Source organism: Apaloderma vittatum, unplaced genomic scaffold (genome assembly GCF_000703405.1).
Source record: "Apaloderma vittatum isolate BGI_N311 unplaced genomic scaffold, ASM70340v1 scaffold5524, whole genome shotgun sequence".
Lineage (NCBI taxonomy): Eukaryota > Metazoa > Chordata > Aves > Trogoniformes > Trogonidae > Apaloderma > Apaloderma vittatum.
In genome coordinates, this window is record NW_009713107.1 from 4,755 (window position 1) to 25,256 (window position 20,502).

General features: G+C 46.4%; 1 protein-coding gene across 1 annotated transcript; it reads left to right on the plus strand.

The window, feature by feature from the left end:
* Window positions 1-690: 690 nt before the first annotated feature.
* LOC104273045 (solute carrier family 22 member 4-like) lies at window positions 691-16,938 on the plus strand (the record flags this gene model as incomplete). The annotated part of the gene is made up of 9 exons (XM_009868237.1): window positions 691-814; window positions 2,370-2,524; window positions 6,202-6,373; window positions 9,002-9,128; window positions 11,044-11,144; window positions 12,124-12,338; window positions 12,973-13,155; window positions 15,494-15,629; window positions 16,863-16,938. Coding segments are annotated over 9 exons (1,289 nt in total), but the record flags the coding sequence as incomplete, so codon positions are not given.
* Between the last annotated feature and the right edge of the window lie 3,564 nt (window positions 16,939-20,502).

Below are 20,502 nucleotides of genomic sequence, written 5' to 3' on the forward strand. Positions count from 1 at the left end.
GGGGGAAGTTTCCATGCTGGCTCCTGTCCTAAGCCTCTCACCTCAGCCGGGTCGTGAGGCTGAGCGATGGGCAGTGAGTCAGCCCTGCAGGTTGTGGGGATGGAGAAACCTTTGGAAACGTGTCAGTATGAGAAAAAGGATTTCATTCCGTGTATCATCTTGCATAGGTTTTGTCAACCCCAGAAGCTATAGAAATTCTGCAGCTTTTGTGCTGGCAGAAGTCAGGTGAACTGGAAACTGTCCTTAGCCAGAGGTGGGACAGTCTTTGGCCCTTCTCCATCGCTCTGCTTTTCTGGTGGGGAGCATCTCAGGTCATGGGGAGCCAGGTCCTGGGTGCTGGGAGGAGCTGATGGGTGTGAGATGGGGAGATTGTGCTGGACATGGGGCCCAGGCAGCCCTTGGGCTACACACACTGGGTGCCTGCCGGGTCTGGCATCGCTGGCCACTCACCCACCTCAGAGGTGATGGTGTCCCGGGTGTTTCAGCCTGGCGGCATTTGCCTTTTCCTTATTTTTTTTCCCCCCTGCTTTAAGCAGGATGCTCGGGCAGCGACCTTCGCTGTGAAAACAGTTCTAGTGCTGCCGACGGGTGAAAGGCAAATAAAATAAATTAAATGTAAACGTGTGTGCATCCAGGCAATAACCCCTGTGCCTGGACGAGGCTTGACGCAGCGTTGCGGCTGTGTCTGAGCGCTGGCCCTTCTCTTGCAGTGGAACCTGGTGTGCGAGGATGACTGGAAAGCGCCGCTGACCACCTCCCTCTTCTTCGTGGGGGTCCTCGTCGGCTCCTTCATCTCAGGGCAGCTCTCGGACAGGTAACGCCGTCGCTCCCACTCGGCTCCCTGGGCAGAGCAAGGGCAGACCTCCTGCCACAGCTGCTGCATTTGGTTTTGAAAGGTGTGAAGGGGTTGAATTCTCTGAGTTTTGATCAAAATGAGGTAACTGGGTTGGCTTCTCCAAAAATCCCAACCTTGACCTACCCCAGGTGTAAGATTATTGCCTCGAGGGTCCTTCAGGAGACCAAGAGCTGATCTCTGAAGGAGCCCGTGCAGCTGATCTGCAGATTGATCTGGTGGTTTTCACTTCACGACCCCATTTGTTTCTTTAAGCAGCATTTTAGTATTTTAAAAAGGTGGTGTTCTTTTGTCACACGTTAACTGACAGTCCAATCTTAGAGCTGCAGGACAGAAATTTCTCCTTTGAGGGGAAGCTCTGCATAGAAGAGGTAGTTTGCTGGAAATAAAGTAAGCATATCCAGAAGGAAAAAGAAAACCTGTAAATGTGTAGCAATCATGTTACAGCATTTAACTAAGCAGATGTAAAATATAAAAAAAAAATTGTTACAGGCATTTAATAATTATCTCAGCAGTATTGAAGTTTAGGCCTTAGAAGAATGCAGGATATTTTTCCTTCTGCAAGTCTCTGCTTCGCTCTTTACACAGACCTGAGCTTTGTTCTCCCTATGATCACGGTGATGCTGCTAGCGAGGAAGTCGCGGGGGCAGCAGCGCTTCTCTGGGTGTTCGGCAGAGGGGTTTCAAAACTCGGTGGAAGTCTTAATACTGAAGCCTCCAGCACTAAATTCCATGTGATCTGAATTTAATCTCCCAACTCCTGCCCCCAGTGCAGAAGTCAGTCGGCGTTACTGTCTGAAAGGGAGACGAGATAATCACTAAATCCCGCTGGTGCCGTCTGGGAGCATCTGAAAACGCGTGCGCGTCCTGGCGGCGGCTGGTCAGCCAGCCTCCCCCACAGCCTGGGCACCTTCGAGCCTGAGCTACTCCTTGAATTATTTTGGAGATGGTTTGTCAGTAAAGTTCTGAGCCTGTACCTGATTGATTTCCCCCACGCAGAGGGCAGAGTGCCTGCAAACCCGTTCGTAAGCTTCGTCTTGCTTTTCCACAAGAAAATTTATTTCTAATGCAGAAAAGCAGGTGAAAGGAAGGGTGCAATATGGGTGGCAACTCGGAGAGGCTGAAACGAGCTGACAAAGCTATTTAACACATTCAGAGCATAATGGTGTTGCAACATATGGATGCTGATAGCTTAAAAATCAACATTTCCTAACTTTTGGCTATGTGGCTTGCAGTCTTTGTGTTTCACATAAATACTGGTGCCTAGTCTCCTTAGTACTTGTCTAGTGGCTCCCCAAAGCTTCTGCTCCTGATTTTTCTTCTTGGGTATTGGAATTCTTTTATTTTTTTTAATAACTATGAAAATAATAAAAAAAATTCTTTAAGATGAACCAAACTTCAGGTTGCACTGAGCTGCATTGCTTGAGGCTGGATATTTGTGCTCACTTGCCCTTTCTTACATAGCCCCACTCCATAAATACGCTGTTATCAACAATAATCTTTATCTTTTGCAAAAGGTTTGGCAGGAAGAATATCCTTTTTTCAACGATGGCTGTGCAGACTGGCTTCAGCTTCCTGCAGATCTTCTCTACCAGCTGGGAGATGTTCACAGTGCTCTTTCTCATTGTGGGGATGGGACAGATCTCTAACTACGTGGTGGCCTTCATACTGGGTATGAATATGTCTGCATTAGATTAAATGTTTGCTTAATGTCCTGTTATTTTTTTCCCACTCCAAAGCTGCATCATTTAATTAGACAGCAGTACATCTTCACTAGCACAATTCCTAATTTAGGCCAGTATAGGGTTTTTTTCCTCTTAGGTACTTCAAGTCTATACATTCTATAGGTTAGAGAAAAAGAAGAGAGCAGGAGCACTCTAAATAAACACCCATTTCCCTCCTCTGGAGAAGCTGTTCAGGGTTTGTTATCAGTAGAACCAGGTCTGAGATAGAGAAGGCATTTGGGTTCCTCCCTTCCTCTCGGCCCCTTTGTGGAGGGGTCGGTCGGTCCATACTGGGGTGCAAAGCCTTGCAGCAAACCACTGTTAGCCAGAAAGTCACTGGTTTTGGTGATAAAGACCCTCATTTTAGAGGCCAGGGTTTGTTTTTTTTTCTGTAGGGAGCATGGAAGCAAGAGCCAGCGGCCACAGAGAGGCTGCACGGCCACAGCCACTGCCTGGGGACACTGCAGGGAAGGGAGACCCCATGGGGAAGGGGACCCCAAGAGTCTCCTGCCATCGCAGAGCATTCAGGAAAGGCGACTGCGTGGGTGAATTATGGGGATGACTGATGCAGGCCCCAGGGGGAAGCTGGGGTTTGCAAGTGCTGTCTTTAAAGTGTGCACGTATATATTTACTGCCAGCTCGTAAACCAATGGTGTGACAACTGCGCTTTGTAGATTCCAACGTGAGATAGTCTGAAATAAAACTGTAGGCTAATAGTTAATGCTGTACCTTCCTACGCCATGAGGCTTTAACGGGGAAAAAAATAGAGCAGAATAGCATAATAAAAAATCAGTGCTATGGATGGTTGTGGCATAGTGTCCCCGGGCAGCCCTGAGTCACTGCTGCCAGTGCTGGCGGGGGAACTGAGGAGGGCAGGCTGTCCGTGGGGAGATCCTTTGCCATTGCCATCACTGCTCCCTCTGTCCTGGGAGTTAACTCCTGAGTGGAGCTGGTGGAGGGGATGTCCGCTGTGGGAAAGCTGGGAGGTGCAGTGCTGGGTCAGGAGCACTGGCTTGGCTGAAAACCCTCCTGGAAGCATGTGGGGTTTGTGTAGCCTGAATCTCTGTCATGGGGGCGAGGGATCTGAGCAGGCAGGAGTTTAGCTCTGCAGCTGCCTGGGATCGGGTCGGGATGCTGCCTCGGCACTCAACAGAGGCAAAGCTGAGGGGGGATCCCAGAACACCCCACTGGCCACACGCCCCAGCTGCTGAGGGACAGGACTGGATCTCCTGAAATAACATTAGGTTTGTTTAATTGCCCAGCTGCAGTTGGCTGGTGCTTTCTTTTTTGTGCTGTCTCCTCTGCCATCCTGCTTCCTGCAGAATTGGTGCAGCAGTGACAGCTCCCGGGGGGGCAGAGGCAGGTGCCTCAGGCACTCCCTGTGCTGGCAGTTCCCCGGCAGCCTTGAGGCTCTTAGTAAGGATTAATCTAAACTAATTTGGGTGTTAGCTTCCTAATTTGAGTCATCAGCTGCCTGACATCAATAAAGAGAGAGGCACTAATGGAGAGTGGTCCTTCCCACCCCACCTGTGTTGCCTCCCCGTGTGTAGCTCAGAGCCTGTTCCAGCATCCTCAGCCGCCCGGGCTCTTCCTGCCCTTTGCTCTATTGCACCTTCAGGAGAAGAGTTTTTCCCCTAAGCTGCCGGTGAACTTCTGTAGATTTTTTTTTCCAGCCATATCTTGCAGCATTTTTCTCTAGTGTTAGGCCTTGGTCATTTTCTGTGCTCAAAACTATTGTGTTCAAGTTCTGTGATTGTAAGACCCTGCGCGGATTTGTGAAGGCACGTTGGTAGCATCCCAGAACTGTTACTCCTTGGCCAGGAGAAGGAGGGAGGAGGAGAGGCAGGAAAGAGCAGAATTGTAGTTGAAAGATGTCATCTCATATTGGCTTGGATTGCCACAAATTATAATGTAGCATCTAATAGGTATAAGCCAATGTTTATTAACTTCTCCCAGGAGAGCCACTCTAAAAAGAACAGTCAGGAGAGGAAAATGGTATAATTTATCCACACGCACTCATTTTTTCCCTAGTTTTTATTTTCAGTTTTCTTATTGTGACTTTGTTCACTTACTCCCAAGTTTCTAAAATTAAGAATCATGTAGCTATCAAATAGGAAGGGGGTTTTTTTTCCATTTTACTCTCCGTTATTAAATGCTGGAATTCTTACCATGCTACATAACCAAAATATACCCTCCAGACTTCCCGAGCACCTCCTGTTCACTTTTTAATCAAACTTTTTGATCAAACTGTGGGAGTTATGGCTCTTGCGGAGCTCCTGATGGAGGGGGGACCTCTGTAGACCCAGGGCTGAGGTGGACCTGAGTGTGTCTGTGGATTCTGTTAAGCAGTGTCTAGGCATTTTATTTAAAGTCCTTAGGTGCTCCTGAAGGCTTACAACAGTATCAGTTTTGATTGCTCTATGTATTGGGTTGGCTGTGCATGATGCAGTGGTTGTAGGATGCTTTCACTGACCGCTGCCTGGCTGCTGTGGCGGTGTCACAGAGTCACAGGACCTTAGGTGTTGGAAGGGACCTCTGGAGATCATCGAGTCCAACCCCACTGCCAGAGCAGGACCACAGAATCTAGGGAAGGTCACACAGGAACGCATCCAGACAGGTCTTGAAAGTCTCCTGAGAAGGAAACTCCACAACCTCTGTGGGGACCCTGTTCTAGCGCTCTGTAATCCTCACGGGAAAGAAGTTCTTCCTCATGTTGAGGTGGAACTTCCCGTGCTCTAGCTTGAATCTAGTGATAGAACAAGAGGGAACGGCTGCAAACTGCAACAGGGCAGGGTCACACTGGGCATTAGGAGAAAATTTTTCCCAGCAAGAGCAGTCAGACACTGGCACAGGCTGCCCAGGGAGGGGGTTGAGTCCCCACCTCTGGAGGTGTTTAAAGGTCGTTGGGATGTGGGGTTGGGGGAGATGGTTTAGGGCTGAGCTTGGCAGAGTAGGGTTTGTGGTTGGACTCGATGATCCCAAGGGGCTTTTCCAACCTGAATGATTCTGTGATTCATTGTCCCTTGTCCTATCACAGGGTACAAGTGAAAAGAGGTTGTCCCTTCCTTCTTGACGCCCAACTTTCATATATTTATACACATTAATATAGCACTACGAGAAGATGCCATCTTCCCTGGTTGTGTCCCACACACAGTCTGTCATTCCAGCCTTCTGTTCCAAAACAACACGTGTGGAATTTGTTCCCACCTCACTGTAAATTCACGTCCCCCCATCCCGTGTCCGCAGACTTGCTCTCTCCTCCAGAAGTGCTCGGCAGTGAACTGCACCCTAAATCCCAGCGGGTGAGGTGACGGAGCAGGCTGTGTCCCAGCCGAGCGAGTCAGGAAGGCTCCTGAAAGCCTGCCTGCTCTTCCCCATGCCTGCCCCTGAATGACTCTGACAATGCATTAATCAGAACAAACAGAAGACACTCCTTCACCTGAGGGTCCCCGATACTCCCAGCAGCTTTTCTGTACTGGGTGGGTCCGTGCTGTGCAAGTCTTTTCTAAGATTGTTTAGCTTATGTTATATATTTATTTATTTTTTTGTAAATGCAGTAAAGTATTGAGTCATGACTGAAAAGAAAGAGTTAAAATGCTAATCCAACCTCCCTTGTTTTAAACAGGAACAGAAATTCTTGGCAAATCAGTTCGTATTATATTCTCTACGTTAGGAGTTTGCATATTTTTTGCAATTGGCTACATGTTGCTGCCACTGTTTGCTTACTTCATCAGAGACTGGCGGATGCTGCTGCTGGCGCTCACTGTCCCGGGGCTGTTCTGCATCCCGCTGTGGTGGTGAGTGCCCCCCGCGCCGAGGCCGCCCCCTGTCTCACACTCTCCCACCCTGGGTGCTGGGTAATGGCAGGGTGGTGGGGGGAATCCTCTCTCCTATTTGGTTGCGCTTTTTGGGTCTTTTTTTCATTTGCCATGTGAGGAGGCTTTGCCTTCAGACAGGAGTTGGGGGGATTTTTTTTTGTTTGTTTTATTTTTTGCCATATTTACCTTACAGAGCCTCACCGGTGCTGGCCGTGTGCTTAAAACCACTTTTTTCACCAGCTTTCCAGAGCAGGCTGGGAATTCTGTGTTGGACTCCTAACTCTGGGCACTGAACCACTTGGTTTATCCCTGTAGCACCACTGGCTGATTCGTTCTAACTTTGCTTCCTTCCTTTTCCTCTTTAAGCAATTTTTTAATGTGGATTCACCTGCTGCTCAGTACTCAGATCTCAGCGAAAGGCTGAGCCCGGTCACTCAGCAGCTGGCATGTCATGGCATCCGATGCCACTGAGCAGCTCACTGCACTAGATGTTGTTTGACTGCAAAGCTCATGCATGGGCTCCACGTGCTGGGAGCCGTGTGTCCTCCCAGGCTTTGCTTCGGCTGTTGGAGCAGGACTTGGATTTGTGAGCTCCTTTGGCACGTAGTAACTCCATCTGGCTAAGCCAAAGGTTGGCTCTTCCTTACCCCACTCCTCCCAGCCACCCCACGCTGTCTTCTTGGTGGATGAATCCATATTTTCTTTCATTTTTTCATCGCGCTCACCCAGCTGTGCTCCGGTGCACTGGTGGCATTGTAGGTGCACCCTCACTTGCCCAGGGTTGCTCTGCCCTGCAGGATGGAAAAAACAATTTAGGAGAACTCCCTGCTCTTGTCAGCTGGACAGAAGATGGGCAGAGACCCTTCTCTTGTTGCTGCCTTGGTCATCTGTTGTTTTCTGAAGAGATAGGAGTTTAGGAAATAGGAAAGTAAAGGCAAGGTATCACTCACTTCTAAAATAAGGATAAGTTACAACAAAGAGTTCCTTCCCTTCATATTAGTCTTATCTGGGGAACTTCTTTCTTCCTGTTATCTTGAAAGAGTTATACCTATAAATAAGAGATTAATGTCTCTATAAGTATTAAGTGATTTAGACCCACTAAAAGGAGATCTAAAAGACCTTGTGCAGATCTCAGTCTTGATATCAGTCTTGTCAGAAGTCTCTGCTGATGGTTTTGGGTTGTTGGTTGTTTTGGTGGTTTTTTTCAAATTGAGTCTTCAAACTAAAGCAAACCTTTTAAATGTTTTTCAGCTCCCACCCTGCTATCATCTGTTTTTAAAGATAGTCCGATTCTGTTTAAAGGTCAGTTGGCCTGTTTCACTGGAAATGTTTCAGACCTCTTCAACACAGCGGCATTTCCCTCCGCACCAAGCAGCTGCTCTTTGGGGAGGTTGGTTTCGGGTGGAAGCCTCTCAGATGTCTGCTGTAGAACAGGCACTGTCAGCTACGCAGTATTTGTCCCTAAGCCATGGCTTCGGAGTCCTGCTTGGAGATGCATCTGGTGGGAATTTCCATGCTTTTTTTTTTTAGAGCATATATCTCAAAGTGTGCCAAAAATTCCCACAGATGGCACTTCCAGTCAGGGGCTGCTGTGGGTAGAGGTGGGGATCAAGGGGCAGTGGCAAAGCTCTGCTGAGGCAGGTTGGTGTGACCCACTGCTTCTTCCATGGGCGATGTGACTTGCACATCCCACTGCTCCGTTGCCAGAGCTGCTCTTTTGTTTGTTCCTCTTCCAAATTCTCCAGAAGGTTCCTAACATCATCTCTGCAGTCCTCTGTTCTTCAGCTTGCCCACCAAGGAGAGCGGTTGGAGGCAGCTCAACTCACAGAAAGTCACGTTAGTGGTTGAACGAGCTGAGATAAATCATCCTGATGCTCAAAACCGTTGACGTGACTTTGGGTCAGTCCTTTAGGGAGTCCATCGACAAAGGAGGGTCTGACCTGCTTTTTTCCAAGGAGAGGAAAAAATAGTGCTGCTGGCTGAAGGGAGCAAGGTAGCATCTCTTAGATCAAACAATTTAGTTGAGGAAAGGTGAGATTTTCTGTCCTGTGTCTGGTGTTAAGTCACTCTACGTGTGTCTGGAATTGATTAGAAAATGTCATCAACTCTTCAAGGGGACACTGCTGCTGTCCTGCCTGGGAAAGCCTGCCTAAACCTGGGAGGTTTGCATGTAAGATTCCTTTGACAGAGCACTTTTAAATATACCCTGTGCGTACTTAAAGCATTTCCACGTTGTGTGCAGTTTCTTAAGAATATTTTTGCTCAACACTAGAGAAGTTACCTCCATTTTTCCTGTCTTATCTGGTGGCATCTGTTTTCTTCTGGTGGAAATCAAATATCCATTAAAAAACAACCACCCAGGACAAGCGCACAAGCGTGCCTCTACTTCAGCACAAGGACGAACACATCCCATATATTTGAATTCTCCCACTGACCTCAGTGGGACAAATCCATGAATTACATTGCCCCCTTGTTTCTGTGCTGACTGTCTTCTGCTGCAAGCAATCCACGAGATGAAACTGTAACTGATAAAAGCGATGCATGTGTTTTTAGTAACTTTTTCCTTTAGTGAAAATGTTGAGTCATTTATTCTGAAACTTATTGCAGGATCATTCCCGAATCTCCTCGCTGGCTGATCTCTCAGGGAAGATATAAGGAGGCAGAGGTTATTATCCGAAAGGCTGCAAAAATAAATGGTGTTCCAGCCCCAGCCATGCTTTTTGAAACCACAGAGGTATGTTTCATACGTCCTGGTAATTTACCTCGCTGACAGTTTCCGCCTTTGGCCATTTGACTTGTTGGGATATGCCAGCAGAGAGATGGTTTGCACCAACAGCTCTTAGAGGCTGACGGTGACTGTTGGCATGAGGTAAGTGTTGGGTTACCGAGGTCAAAGTGAGAAGCCAGAGGGGTTTTTTATTTGTTTGGGTTTTGACAGTAAAATTCTCTTCCTCAGCAGTGGTTGGTTGTGGTTTTCAGAGCAAGGGTGACCCAGATTGCTTCATCCTTTGGGCACTGAGAAGACCCGAGGAAGATGTCTTTGTCCCCATTTCACCTTGGCGTGGTATTAGCCATTTGCAATTTAACGGCAGCACTTCACGGGGGAAATGTGCAGGGGACCCTAAACTGGTGCCCACGTATGCGGGGGTGATGTGGAGCACCGAGGGACTCCTCAGGTTGCACAAACCAGCCAAAGCACCCTAGTGGTACAAGGCCACTTGAAAACCATGGCGGCAGCGAAGGCAGTGAGGAACATTAAGCTCTTCTTCAGGCTGTTTTTTTCTCTTGCATTTAATATTTGTTGGTTAAAAGGAGAAAGCCTAGCACCAACCTAGCACCCCAGCAGGCCAGGAGCAGCATGGCTGGTTCTTGTGCTGCTCTCCCCCTCTAGTGGCTCTGCCTTCACCCGAGCTCCTGCTTAAGAGGCACAGACATTCTTCTCGTGCAAAGAAACCGGCAACGCTTCCAGCCTTGCGTCAGCAACATCTATGTGTCCCCGTGTCAGATCTTACTTTGCTGCGTTATGCTAGCACCTGCGTTTTACGCCTCCTGGTGTCTCCTGACAGAGCAGAAAGCAAAGCACTGCGTGCTCCACCTCTTGAACGCTTACGTTTTGGCCGAGCTGCTGAAGATTTCTCACTGAGAGGCATGTTCCAGCTATGGGAAGCTCACCCTACAGAAACCCTGGGAAAGCACTTTCCTTACTTCGCAGCCAGAGTTCAGAGGTCTCTTCATACTGGATGTGACGTTTTCAGGCTCCAGCACCTGAGTTTGCTTTCCATCACTCCTGCATATTTTTGAGACCAAGTGGCAGCTCAGCTGTCCTTTACTTCGTGGGAACCTCGTGTGCCGAAGCATCTGTCCACAAAAGCCTGAGGATGATGCTTGCACATTAAGTCCTCAGCTGGGAGTATTTTTCAAACATTGCTAGGAAGCCATTCCTTGGAAGTCATCCTCTCTTCCTAGGAAAGGAAATCTGGGTAGCCCCATGGGGAGGGGCAGGGTGGTTTGTTCTGTGAGCTTGAAGGGAAGCGTGGCCCCAGCGAGGGCTCTTCGTGTGAGCAGGACACCCTAATGCCACCCAGGAGATTCCTCCTTCAAGCCTCAAACTGGACCTTCTCTGGGGTGGCGGATGTTCCCATGATGCGCCCTGGACACCACGCTGAGCTCTGGCATGCGTTCCCCTCCCCAGCAGACTGCCAGCAAGCAGGCAGCAAAACTGGATGGTTTTCTGCATTTATTTCACATCATTCGTGAAGGTTGAACAGAAGAGAGTTGAGCGAACAGTGCACAGAAAAATGCCTTTGGTAACGAGGTTGCTCCTGGAAGTACTGTGTTAGATCCTTAGGGAAATGTTAACACGTCTTTCTTGTCAGCTGGTACTCCTTTTTAATTAGTCAGCATGGTGCAGTGGTCTCGGTGCTATGTTTTTTTTCAAACAAAAATCTGGAAACTACCAGGAGTACAGCTGGGTGCAGAGACAAGCTCTACCTAAGGACCACTCTCCCTGCTGCAGAAGCAGCCCTTGGGCTGACTGTCCCCTCATAGAGTCGTAATTTCCCAACTGCCCAAACCTGTGGGTGTGCAGAGGTTGTTTTGCTTTTAGGTGTGTGGGAATTTTTTTGGTTTTGTTTTCCTTTTTCCTTCAGATGCAGGATTTGAAGCCTCAGCAGCAGCAGAAGGCTATCCTTCTGGACCTATTTCGAACCCGAAACATTGCAACTATTACTATTATGTCATTACTTTTGTGGTAAGGAAATGTGTATTCCTAAAGTATCCAGGCAATAGAACAGTTTCTGATTTGAGGGCACATGCCACAGGTTTAGATAATAAGTCTCAGCCTCGGAGCCCATCTAGACACAGTCCTTGGCCGGTACGTGGTCGTCCATGTCCCTGCACCCACACTGCATTAATCCACAGGAGCATGGAGACAGTAGCCTCGACTCAGATGTAAAATAGTTAGGAAACTATATTTAGCAACTTACGTATTGTCAATTGTGTTGGCGTTTGGTGTGGTTTTTTTAAGAAGCTCCCATCTCTGTAATCTCTGAGGAGAATTGTCCTTCTTGAAGCAAAGGCAGCAACTCAGTAACGTAACAAGAAGCAGACCCGTAGCCAGCGTTTTTGTTTGGTTTCTGTAGTGCCCATCCTGGCCCCTGCCTGGGCAGCCACGAGGAGTGAGAACCTGATAACATAGACCATTTTCTGTCCAGATTTCCCCCAGCAGAAAAGAACTGGCTAGCACGCTTGGCATGCCATAGTAAAGCACTCTTGGGATTTGAAACCCGAACGTCCAGCTCAGCTCTCTCATGAAGATTAAATAAGATGTAACGGAACTGCTGAGGGTGGGAGATCCCATCACTGGAGTTGGCTGCAAGTAGGAATGTAGTTGGTATGGGAAGCTTTCGAGAGTTATTTCATTGTGTCGTTAATGAATCCATTGCAATGAAAAGCCTTTGTGAACGACTCCCACAAAGCCTTTTTCTTGGTAAAGTGTATGCAGGAAGGACAGAGAAATCAGAAGTGTCTTCAAGCCGCTGTGGATATGGTCACTGGAAGGGATGGCACAATTAGAAAGATGGGGTTGCCACTGAGATATATTTTTTTAAGCCACGATGCCCGTGGCGATGCTTTGCGACATCCTATATTTGTAACAACATCTGAGGCAGCGCTGGAGGCGTTCAAAGACTGGCGTTTCTGGAATAATATGGGCTTATTGATTTTCACAGGTTTTTCACATCAGTTGGTTACTTTGGCCTGTCCCTGAGCACTCCAAACTGGCATGGAGATGCCTACGTCAACTGTTTCCTCTCGGCTGTTATTGAAGTTCCAGCTTATGTGATTGCTTGGCTCCTCCTCCGCTCCTTCCCTCGGCGCTACTCCTTATCTGGCACCTTGTTTTTAGGAGGAGGTGTTGTCCTCTTCATTCAGCTGGTCCCTGCAGGTACAAGACTCCATACGTGACTTAAGTACAGAGAACGTTAGAACTATTTTGTGGTACTGTCTTATAGTTCCCCACAATTGCTGGAAACCACGGTCAAATTTAGAATTTGCGGTTGAGTTTATGGTGATCACTCGCAGCTGTGCATGAGTGGTTGTCATTTATTGTATCAAATTACTGAGCTTTTTACAGTCCAGGGAAACCGGCTTGTAAAACGAGAGCCAAAAGTGTTCTGTGATTTATCTGGTTGTGTGTAGAGGCTAAAAAAAACACCTGCAAGCCTTCCAGATTTCAGTGTATATAAACCTCCACAGGATTTTGTGAAAAAGGGGTGGATTTAAGCTTATGTTTTGTCGCTGTATAACCCAGAGTTTTGTTCCATTTCAAGAACACCGTTTTACTGGCAGGGAAGCAATATATGAATAGTACAAAATAACCAGAGTATCTACATTATGCTTAGTGGGAAGTTTGGAGCCAAGTCATTTGGGGATGGGGCTAAGTCACTTAAAAAACCAAGCACGCAGAGATGCTAGGGAAAAAACAGTGATATATGGTCTTTGGGATGTAGAAGAAATACAAGTAATAAGCACAGGGTGTAGTTTATTCACCTCGTTTTGTTTTTTTTTTTCTCCTTTAGATTTGCACATCCTATCTGTTGGCCTGGTGATGCTTGGAAAATTTGGCATCACAGCTGCATTTTCAATGCTTTATGTCTACAATGTGGAGCTCTACCCGACGCTAGTGCGGAACATGGCAGTTGGAGCTACTTCCACGGCATCCAGGCTGGGCAGCATCGTTGCTCCTTACTTCGTTTACCTGGGTAGGACAATTTGAATTTCTTGCCTTGCGCTTCACAACTGCCTAGAAAAGTTATTGGAGCTTCTGCAGCGCAGGTTCAGCTTTAAGCCATAGAATCATAGAATATTTTCAGCTGGAAGAGACCTTCAAGATCATCGAGTCCAACCTTATCCTATCCCTAAGACCACCACTAAACGGTGTCTCCCAACGCAACATCTACCCATCTCTTAAACCCCTCCAGGGATGGTGACTCAACCACCTCCCTGGGCAGGCTATTGAAATGCATGACAACCCTCTCAGTCCCTTCATTTGTTGTCTTTTAAGTCCCTTCTTTCATTTTGAGTCCCATTTGTGCCACTGTACACTCTCGAAATGAAGCAGAGCTCCTTGGGTTTCTTAGAAGAATCAGGTGCTTGGGTTTTTTTATTGAAGCTCGGGACCGTTCATGCAGCACCAGAGTGGGTCTGAGCCGGTCCAGGACAACGATGGGGTTTGTAAGCCGTGCAAGCAGAGTGGTTGGGATAAGAATTGTTCACATCTTGGCAATGAGAATGCCAGTTGGTTTCCCAGGAGAGTGTGACAAGAAGTGATCTTGCAAGTAAGGAAATCAAGCAGTAGGAAATTCATGGCCTTGTACTCTCCATGCGCATCCCAAGATAGGTATGTCGGGCACAGGTGAACTAGAAGGAATCCAAACACCCCCTGAATCTGAAAAGCAGTACATGGGAAACCAGCACATGCGTGTGCTTAATTGTGACCTTTGTGAAGTGATTTTTAAAATTTTTTTTTAGTTACTAAGCCAGGCACCTTGGCATTCATTTTGCTTTTTCATATTGTTCATGCCTTGGTCTGTAAGCAGAATTACTGATTTCCTCATAAGTGGGGTTTTTTTGACACTCGTTACCATCACATTCTGAATTCTGCATAACTATTAATTGTTTCAGGTTGGTTTTTTTCCCAAAAGAAAAGTACACAGAAATTACTTTCCTGAAAAGGAGTTAATGCTAGTTGCCCATTCCAGGCAAGGGGAGAGGAGACTACTGTCTGCATTGTCTCACCTCTCCACCCCAGTGGGACTGTAGCACTGTAGCTGTACCCACAGTGATGAAAATACATTGTCTTTATTTCACATCTGTGCAGTGCAAATGTCAAGTAAAAGGGACAGCAGGACCGTGATACTCCTTAGGGGCTTCAGTCTCCAGTGCAGAACAGGTGGCAGTTACAGAGAGATGTAGGCAGGATGAAGTTCTTACTGTTGAGTTTTGGTTGTGTTTAGGTTTGGGTTTGTTTTTTTTCACTCCCAGGTTTCCACAGGCTCAGCCTTTAAAAGAAAAATCTTGTTCTGGTCATCACAATGATTTCCTAAGCTTTAGGAGGTTTTAGGAGAAAGCTGTCAGCTGCTGGTATTTGCTATAGCTAAATTAGGACCTTGCAGTTCATCCAGCTCGTGAACACAGAAGATATCAAATCACAAACTGTGGCTCTGTGTGAAATACCCCGGAGCCTTCACTATAATCTTAATTTTTTCCATACATTACAGAGCATATTGCTCTGGCTCAGCTGAAAACTAAAGCTGTCAAGCCCAGTTTGGTACTTTCTTGACCTTAAGTACTTGAACTCCTAGCTAATCCCTTTTCTGAAGGACCTTTGCGTTGCTGTGCTATTGCGACCTGAAGATCTTGCATCCTGCCCAAACACTTGTGCATTAGCTTCAGGCTGCTGGCAGGGGCCGCTGCCTTCTAGTCCAAAATAATATTCTGAGTAAACCAAGGTCACAGCCTCTTGTCTGTCTCCGGAGGCCTGATCCTTTCTCTCTTTGCAATAAGGAAAGTATTTAAGGATTCCCCTGTTAACGGCCCATTAGTCTGTAATTGGGCTGTTCAGCTGCCTCAGTCTTTTCCCTTCTTTTGCACAAACCCAGCAGGATGCACAATCCCAAGCAGCTGATGAGTGCTTGGTTGCTTATGAGGACTTTCATTTGCTCATATTGAATTATTCAACGGAGAACTTGGTTCCTGATGAGAGCGTAGTACTGAAGACTCCAGCGGTGATCCCAGCAGAGCTGTTACCTTGCAAAGATGTTGGCAATACCAGTTGAAAATGTACAAAAAAACCTCCTAATTAGCTGTCACACAAAGAGGCGGGATAGCATGAAGCTCATGGTAGGTGGGGATCATCATGTGGTAGATTTAAAATGGAAAAAATTCCCTCTGTTTGCTGGCAGATAGCAGATGTAATTCAGTTTTGGATTCACCTTTGGTATTTACATAGTTTCCTGCTAATTATTCCAAACGAATTCTACACGTGGGTTTGTCAAATGTTGACATTAAGTACTGTTGTCGTGTCCCGTGTTCTGCCAGGTGCCTACGAGAGATTCCTGCCGTACATCCTGATGGGAAGCCTGACTGTGCTGATCGGGATCCTCACGCTGTTCCTCCCGGAGAGCTACGGCATTGCCCTGCCTGAGAGCTTCGAGCAGATGCTGAAGGTGAAGTGGTAAGGCAGCTTTCCTTCATCCCATGCTTCACAAGAATCCAGGAACTCTTTCCACACAGTCCCTTTTCAGTCAGGAAACGTGTTTCAACAGATCCACTGCAAAACACCAAAGCTTGCAAAGAGCCCTTTAAGTTATTTTGGGGAGGGTTTTTAATTTGACAGACATCGACATGATGCAGTTTCTCCAGAATCTCTGAACCTGAGAGCTGATGTACTTGAGAGCGGGCCTTTGCAAAGCAAGGCCGACCTTCACATCACCTTGACGCTGTTGCTTCGCTTCACCCAACACTTTCCATCCTTTTATATTATTCACCCTCCTTAATTCATTTAAATGATTCATTTCGTAGGGTGATTTACATTACAAAACACTTTTTCAGTGTAAATTCATGAGGAACAACTCTATATTAAACACAGGTTTTCACTCTTCTAGCCTCTTTAATTTGGGAGGCTAGAGGCACGCCAGGACAGCTTTTCTCCTGGTTTGTTTACCTATAAGCAACAACCATTCTCTTGCCCCATCACTGATGCTATTTAGGGTGCCCTGAGCATTCATCTCCACTGAAATCCGCGCCCGTACATTCCTGTGCTGGTCCAGTGGAGTTGGTCAGTGTTTGCGAGTGACTGTTGTGAAAGGAAAACTCTTGGGAGCAGCGGAGGGAAACTGAAGTCCCTTCCAACCCCTACCATTCTGTGTGATTCTGTGAAAATGCAGCTGCATAGCTACTGTCCGGCTCCGTGGGAATTTGTACTGGAACAGAATTTGCCCTTATAAGCAAGAATAGCTTGAGCAAGCTGGAATTGCCTGTATCTAATTCCTGGTTGGTATGTCATGATGCTTCCAGAATAAAAAGCATCCTCAGGCCAGGTTCCTTGGGAAGAGCACGCTGCTCTTTGTCACAGTTAGGGACTTCTCCTATGTCTGACTTAGGGCTTTTCAGCTTTGCAGTTGACAAACTGTAGGTAGAAATCCTAGAGTCAAAACAGATTCCCTTTGTAGGCTTCTTGCATAAACAGACGGAAGTAACTGAATTGCAGTTACTGAATTGCATTCAAGTTCTCAATGTTGTTTGCTGCACTACTTCTGCCATCTGGAAAGGCATATTTAACATTTTTTTCTAACGTTTATGTTAGTAGTGTAATATGGTTATGCTGGCGGTGCTAATAAGGAGGGAGAAGTGTTTGATGACACCTGCAAAATGTTGTCTAGCGTCTTAGTTTTTTACTTGCTCTCAGTTTCAGAACCAGGCAACAAACCGCTGCCATTAGGAACTCAAAGGAGAGTCCTAAAATTCTGGTAACACCCTTGTGAAGAAGGATGCACACTCTCAGAGGGGCTGAAAGAAGAACGAGATCTTCTCAAAATGCATTTTCTGCCAGAAGAAAACAAACGAAACCCAACAGTCCATGCCGTTGACTGCACCGTAGTTATTACCCGCTGTGCTACTGTACCCAAATACATAGTTTACTGAGCAGATGCTGTCTACTCCCGTAGGACTCCTAGTCTGTAATTCAGTGTCCTGATACCTGGGGTTTGTCAGCAGATACGGTCCCTGTTGAGAGACGGGCGCCTGCCTGTGCTGAACATGATCGATCTGACCAAGTAAGCTAGAAGTGAGCCTTAGGAATAACAGAGCGATGACTCCACTCAGTTAAGGTTCTCAGTGAAAGCTGCTTAAAGAAAAAAAAAAAAGATAGCAAACATAATGTTGTTGTTTTTTATCACTGCGTTTTGATGAGACGAAGGCAGCTGGGTGTCTGAAAATCTCAGCACGCCTGCCTGAAGGAAAGCTCCCAGCCTCCTTGGAAATCCGTGACCAAAACCCGCTGGACTAAGTGGGATCACAATTTAGTTGTAGCAAAGCAGGCGTGGACTTCGCTGTGAGGACGTGATTTTTAACGAAGACATTGGCACATCCTTTGATGTCACTTGCTCTTTCCAGGACCTGGGATCCACTCGTCTCTGCAAAAGCTGATGTTTTTCCATGAAGCCTGAGCCCGCTGCAACCCTTGGGCTTCATGAATGTTCAGTGTCTTTGGGGACGGGGGGAAGCCTTAAACACAGACGGGACCATGGCTTGCCGACCTTCTGCCCGATTTCAGAAGCAGCATGGGCTCTAGCAAGCCAACATTCCTAGACAAACATGCCATGCAGTTGTAGCTTTCAGGGTTTTTTTATGGTATATTGGCACAAGCAGTTTTTTTAGATCTTTTGGGGTTTTCTTCCAAGGCAATTAATTTCTCCTTGGAATAGATACGACCTCATTCTGTACCTTCAGAGGAAGGTCACTGCAGTTTCCAAAGCCCCTGCAAAACCTTTGCACCACTGACACATTTAAAGGGGATTTGATGCCCACGAAAAGCTGATGTTCTCTACTGGAGGTGTTCACCTGCAGCTGTTAAAAGTGTGACAGCACTAAATTGGGATGACAGCTTTTTCAAAACAAACAGAAAAAAAGCCAGCAAAGCCAGCGTTGTTTTCTTTTTCAAATCCTACAGGTTATGAATGATTTTTTTTTAAGGAGTTCAGCAAAGCTAGGTGGGATGAAAACTCAAATGTAGAGCTTAGAGTTGTGCCACTACTGTTTTATAAACACACTACAGAGTTGGGAAAAAGGTATAATACCTTTTATTTTTCTATTTATTGGCTGTGAATGCACTTCTTGGCCACATAAAGTCTATCGGGCTTGATTTTTACCCTCTATAAATAACAATTAGGTGCAACTTACCTTCTGTAAGAGCCAACCAAAGCACACTGTCTCCTCTCTAATCTGAGAGCTCGTGGCAAGTTGTCTTGTGCTGGCACTTGCCACAGGAATGAGGCTCTCTCTGTAAGCTGAAGCACAAATATAAGGCTTTATAACATTTAAATGCCAGGAACTTGTGCAATTATTTCAAGCCGCTCTTTGGGATGCAGAAATAGTATTTCCTTTCATGTTAATTTTCTGCAGTTAAGCTTTTGCCATAAATGTAACGTGGCATGAGGCAACCATTGTCCTGTGACCCCTGATGTTCTCATCCCTTCTCAAACTGGAATTTCTCTAGTAACAGCAGTGTTTAATCTTGGTTTTACTTATTACAAAGTTAATCTATAGATGTCTGTTTAAACAACCAAGTTTCTCAACAAACCTTTCTATCAGTGTAGGATAGGCTTGAGGACTTGGTTAAATAGAGGTGACCATATTTTTATGAAGATTTTTATATTAAGTTGATGCTTATTTTATGTGATTGTAGGCTTGGGTATTTCTAAAAGGTAAATATTTTTGTACTCTTGAAGTTTGTAGTGTCTTAAAACCAAGTTTTCCTTTTTCAAATATAAAAAAAGGGTTGTGGGGTTTTTTTTTAAATACCTTGTTTTAATCAGTCTCATTTTTCTTGCCTATACCATTGATCTCAATGTAGTGTCATATTTTAATATTTTTAAAAGCAGATTAAAAAAAAAAGTTATCTTTCACAGAAGTGGGATGTCATTCTGATAAGTATGTGATGTTATAAGGGGGCCTTACTGTGCCTGAGCATAGTAGAAATGAGAAAAGGAGATTGCATCAACTGATAAAGCATTCATAAGGAGAATTCCTGTCCTCTGCCAGTATCTTTCCCAGCTCCCATGGGGATTTCTGGGTTCTTCAAAACCCAAATAGACTGTGGAAGAATGAAACAGGTGTGTGGCTGGAAGGCCAGTTTCTGGCAAGTTACTTTTTTTTTTTAAAATTGCAAAGCTGAAGAAGCCAGTGCTGCTTTAGTAGCTGTTGGAAGAAACCAAGATCTGTCGCTAGTGAGCTGTTTAAGCCTCTCGCTGCAATCTGCAGCAGGTTTTGTGTGCGAGGTGCTCGGCACGGGGGATGCTGCACAGCTCCAACCTGGGGATGGGAAGGAAGTAGGAGCCTCGTCTGTCACCTCCGTCGCGTTCACGTGGGCCTCCCAGTGCCACCTTTTGCTCCTCAGCTGCCTCACGGGATCTACTAAAGCATATATGAAACTGTCGTAATTGTCACTCGTTAACTTCTGCCTTCGTTGTAATAAAAATGTGCGCTGACATTGTATAACTACTTTCTGTGTGGACTGTAATTGAAGAATAAAGTCTCTGGGCTTTAATGCCGTGTGCAAGTAAGTTTAAAGAAGTGATTTGAACTGTATTTAGCATGGATAAAGTATGAAAATAAAACCCTACAATAAGTTCTTCCATAAATAAGCTCTTCCACAAAGGAAGGCTATTACAGCTTCCAGATGGTTCAGTGCTGGCTCTCTGATCCTGCAAAGCCCCATCCGCAGCCCCCGCCAGGCTCAAGGATGATTCTGAGGTTTAACTTCGGCTGTTCCGTTTTTCACCTTTCAACTTTTTCACAAAAAGAAGTTTTGAACTTTTTCCACAAAAAAAAAGCTGTGCAATTCCAACACGGAGTGAACACTGTTTTTAAATACAAGCATTCAAAAACGCCGGTAAAGGTGCACAAGGGCAGGTGGAAGGCGAGAAGCTTAAGCCCTGTGATCCCTCAGCCTTGTACTGAACGGGACGTGCGTGGGATGAAACACTCACTGGTCACCTGCCCCGTCTCTTTACTCATCGAAGGGGCAAACAAAAAAAAATTTCACTTCCCGGCACTCCCAGCGTGGAGGACACCACCTTGGCCATTATAAGGCCCAGCCAGACTCCTTCTGCATCCCCACCCCTGGCAGCGAGCTTAAAACGCCGGGCGTTACCGCTTGTGGCGGCAGGCACTGTCTGAAACACAGACTGGGCTCAAAATTATAAACCACCCAACACCGGCGGTTCTGCTTCACTCAAAGCAGGGCGCTGACCCTGCAGGCGGTGAATAAAGGGCTCTGACGCCTCAGTTAACGTCCAGGAGGCACCGGGGCGAGCGCCGGGAGGTGC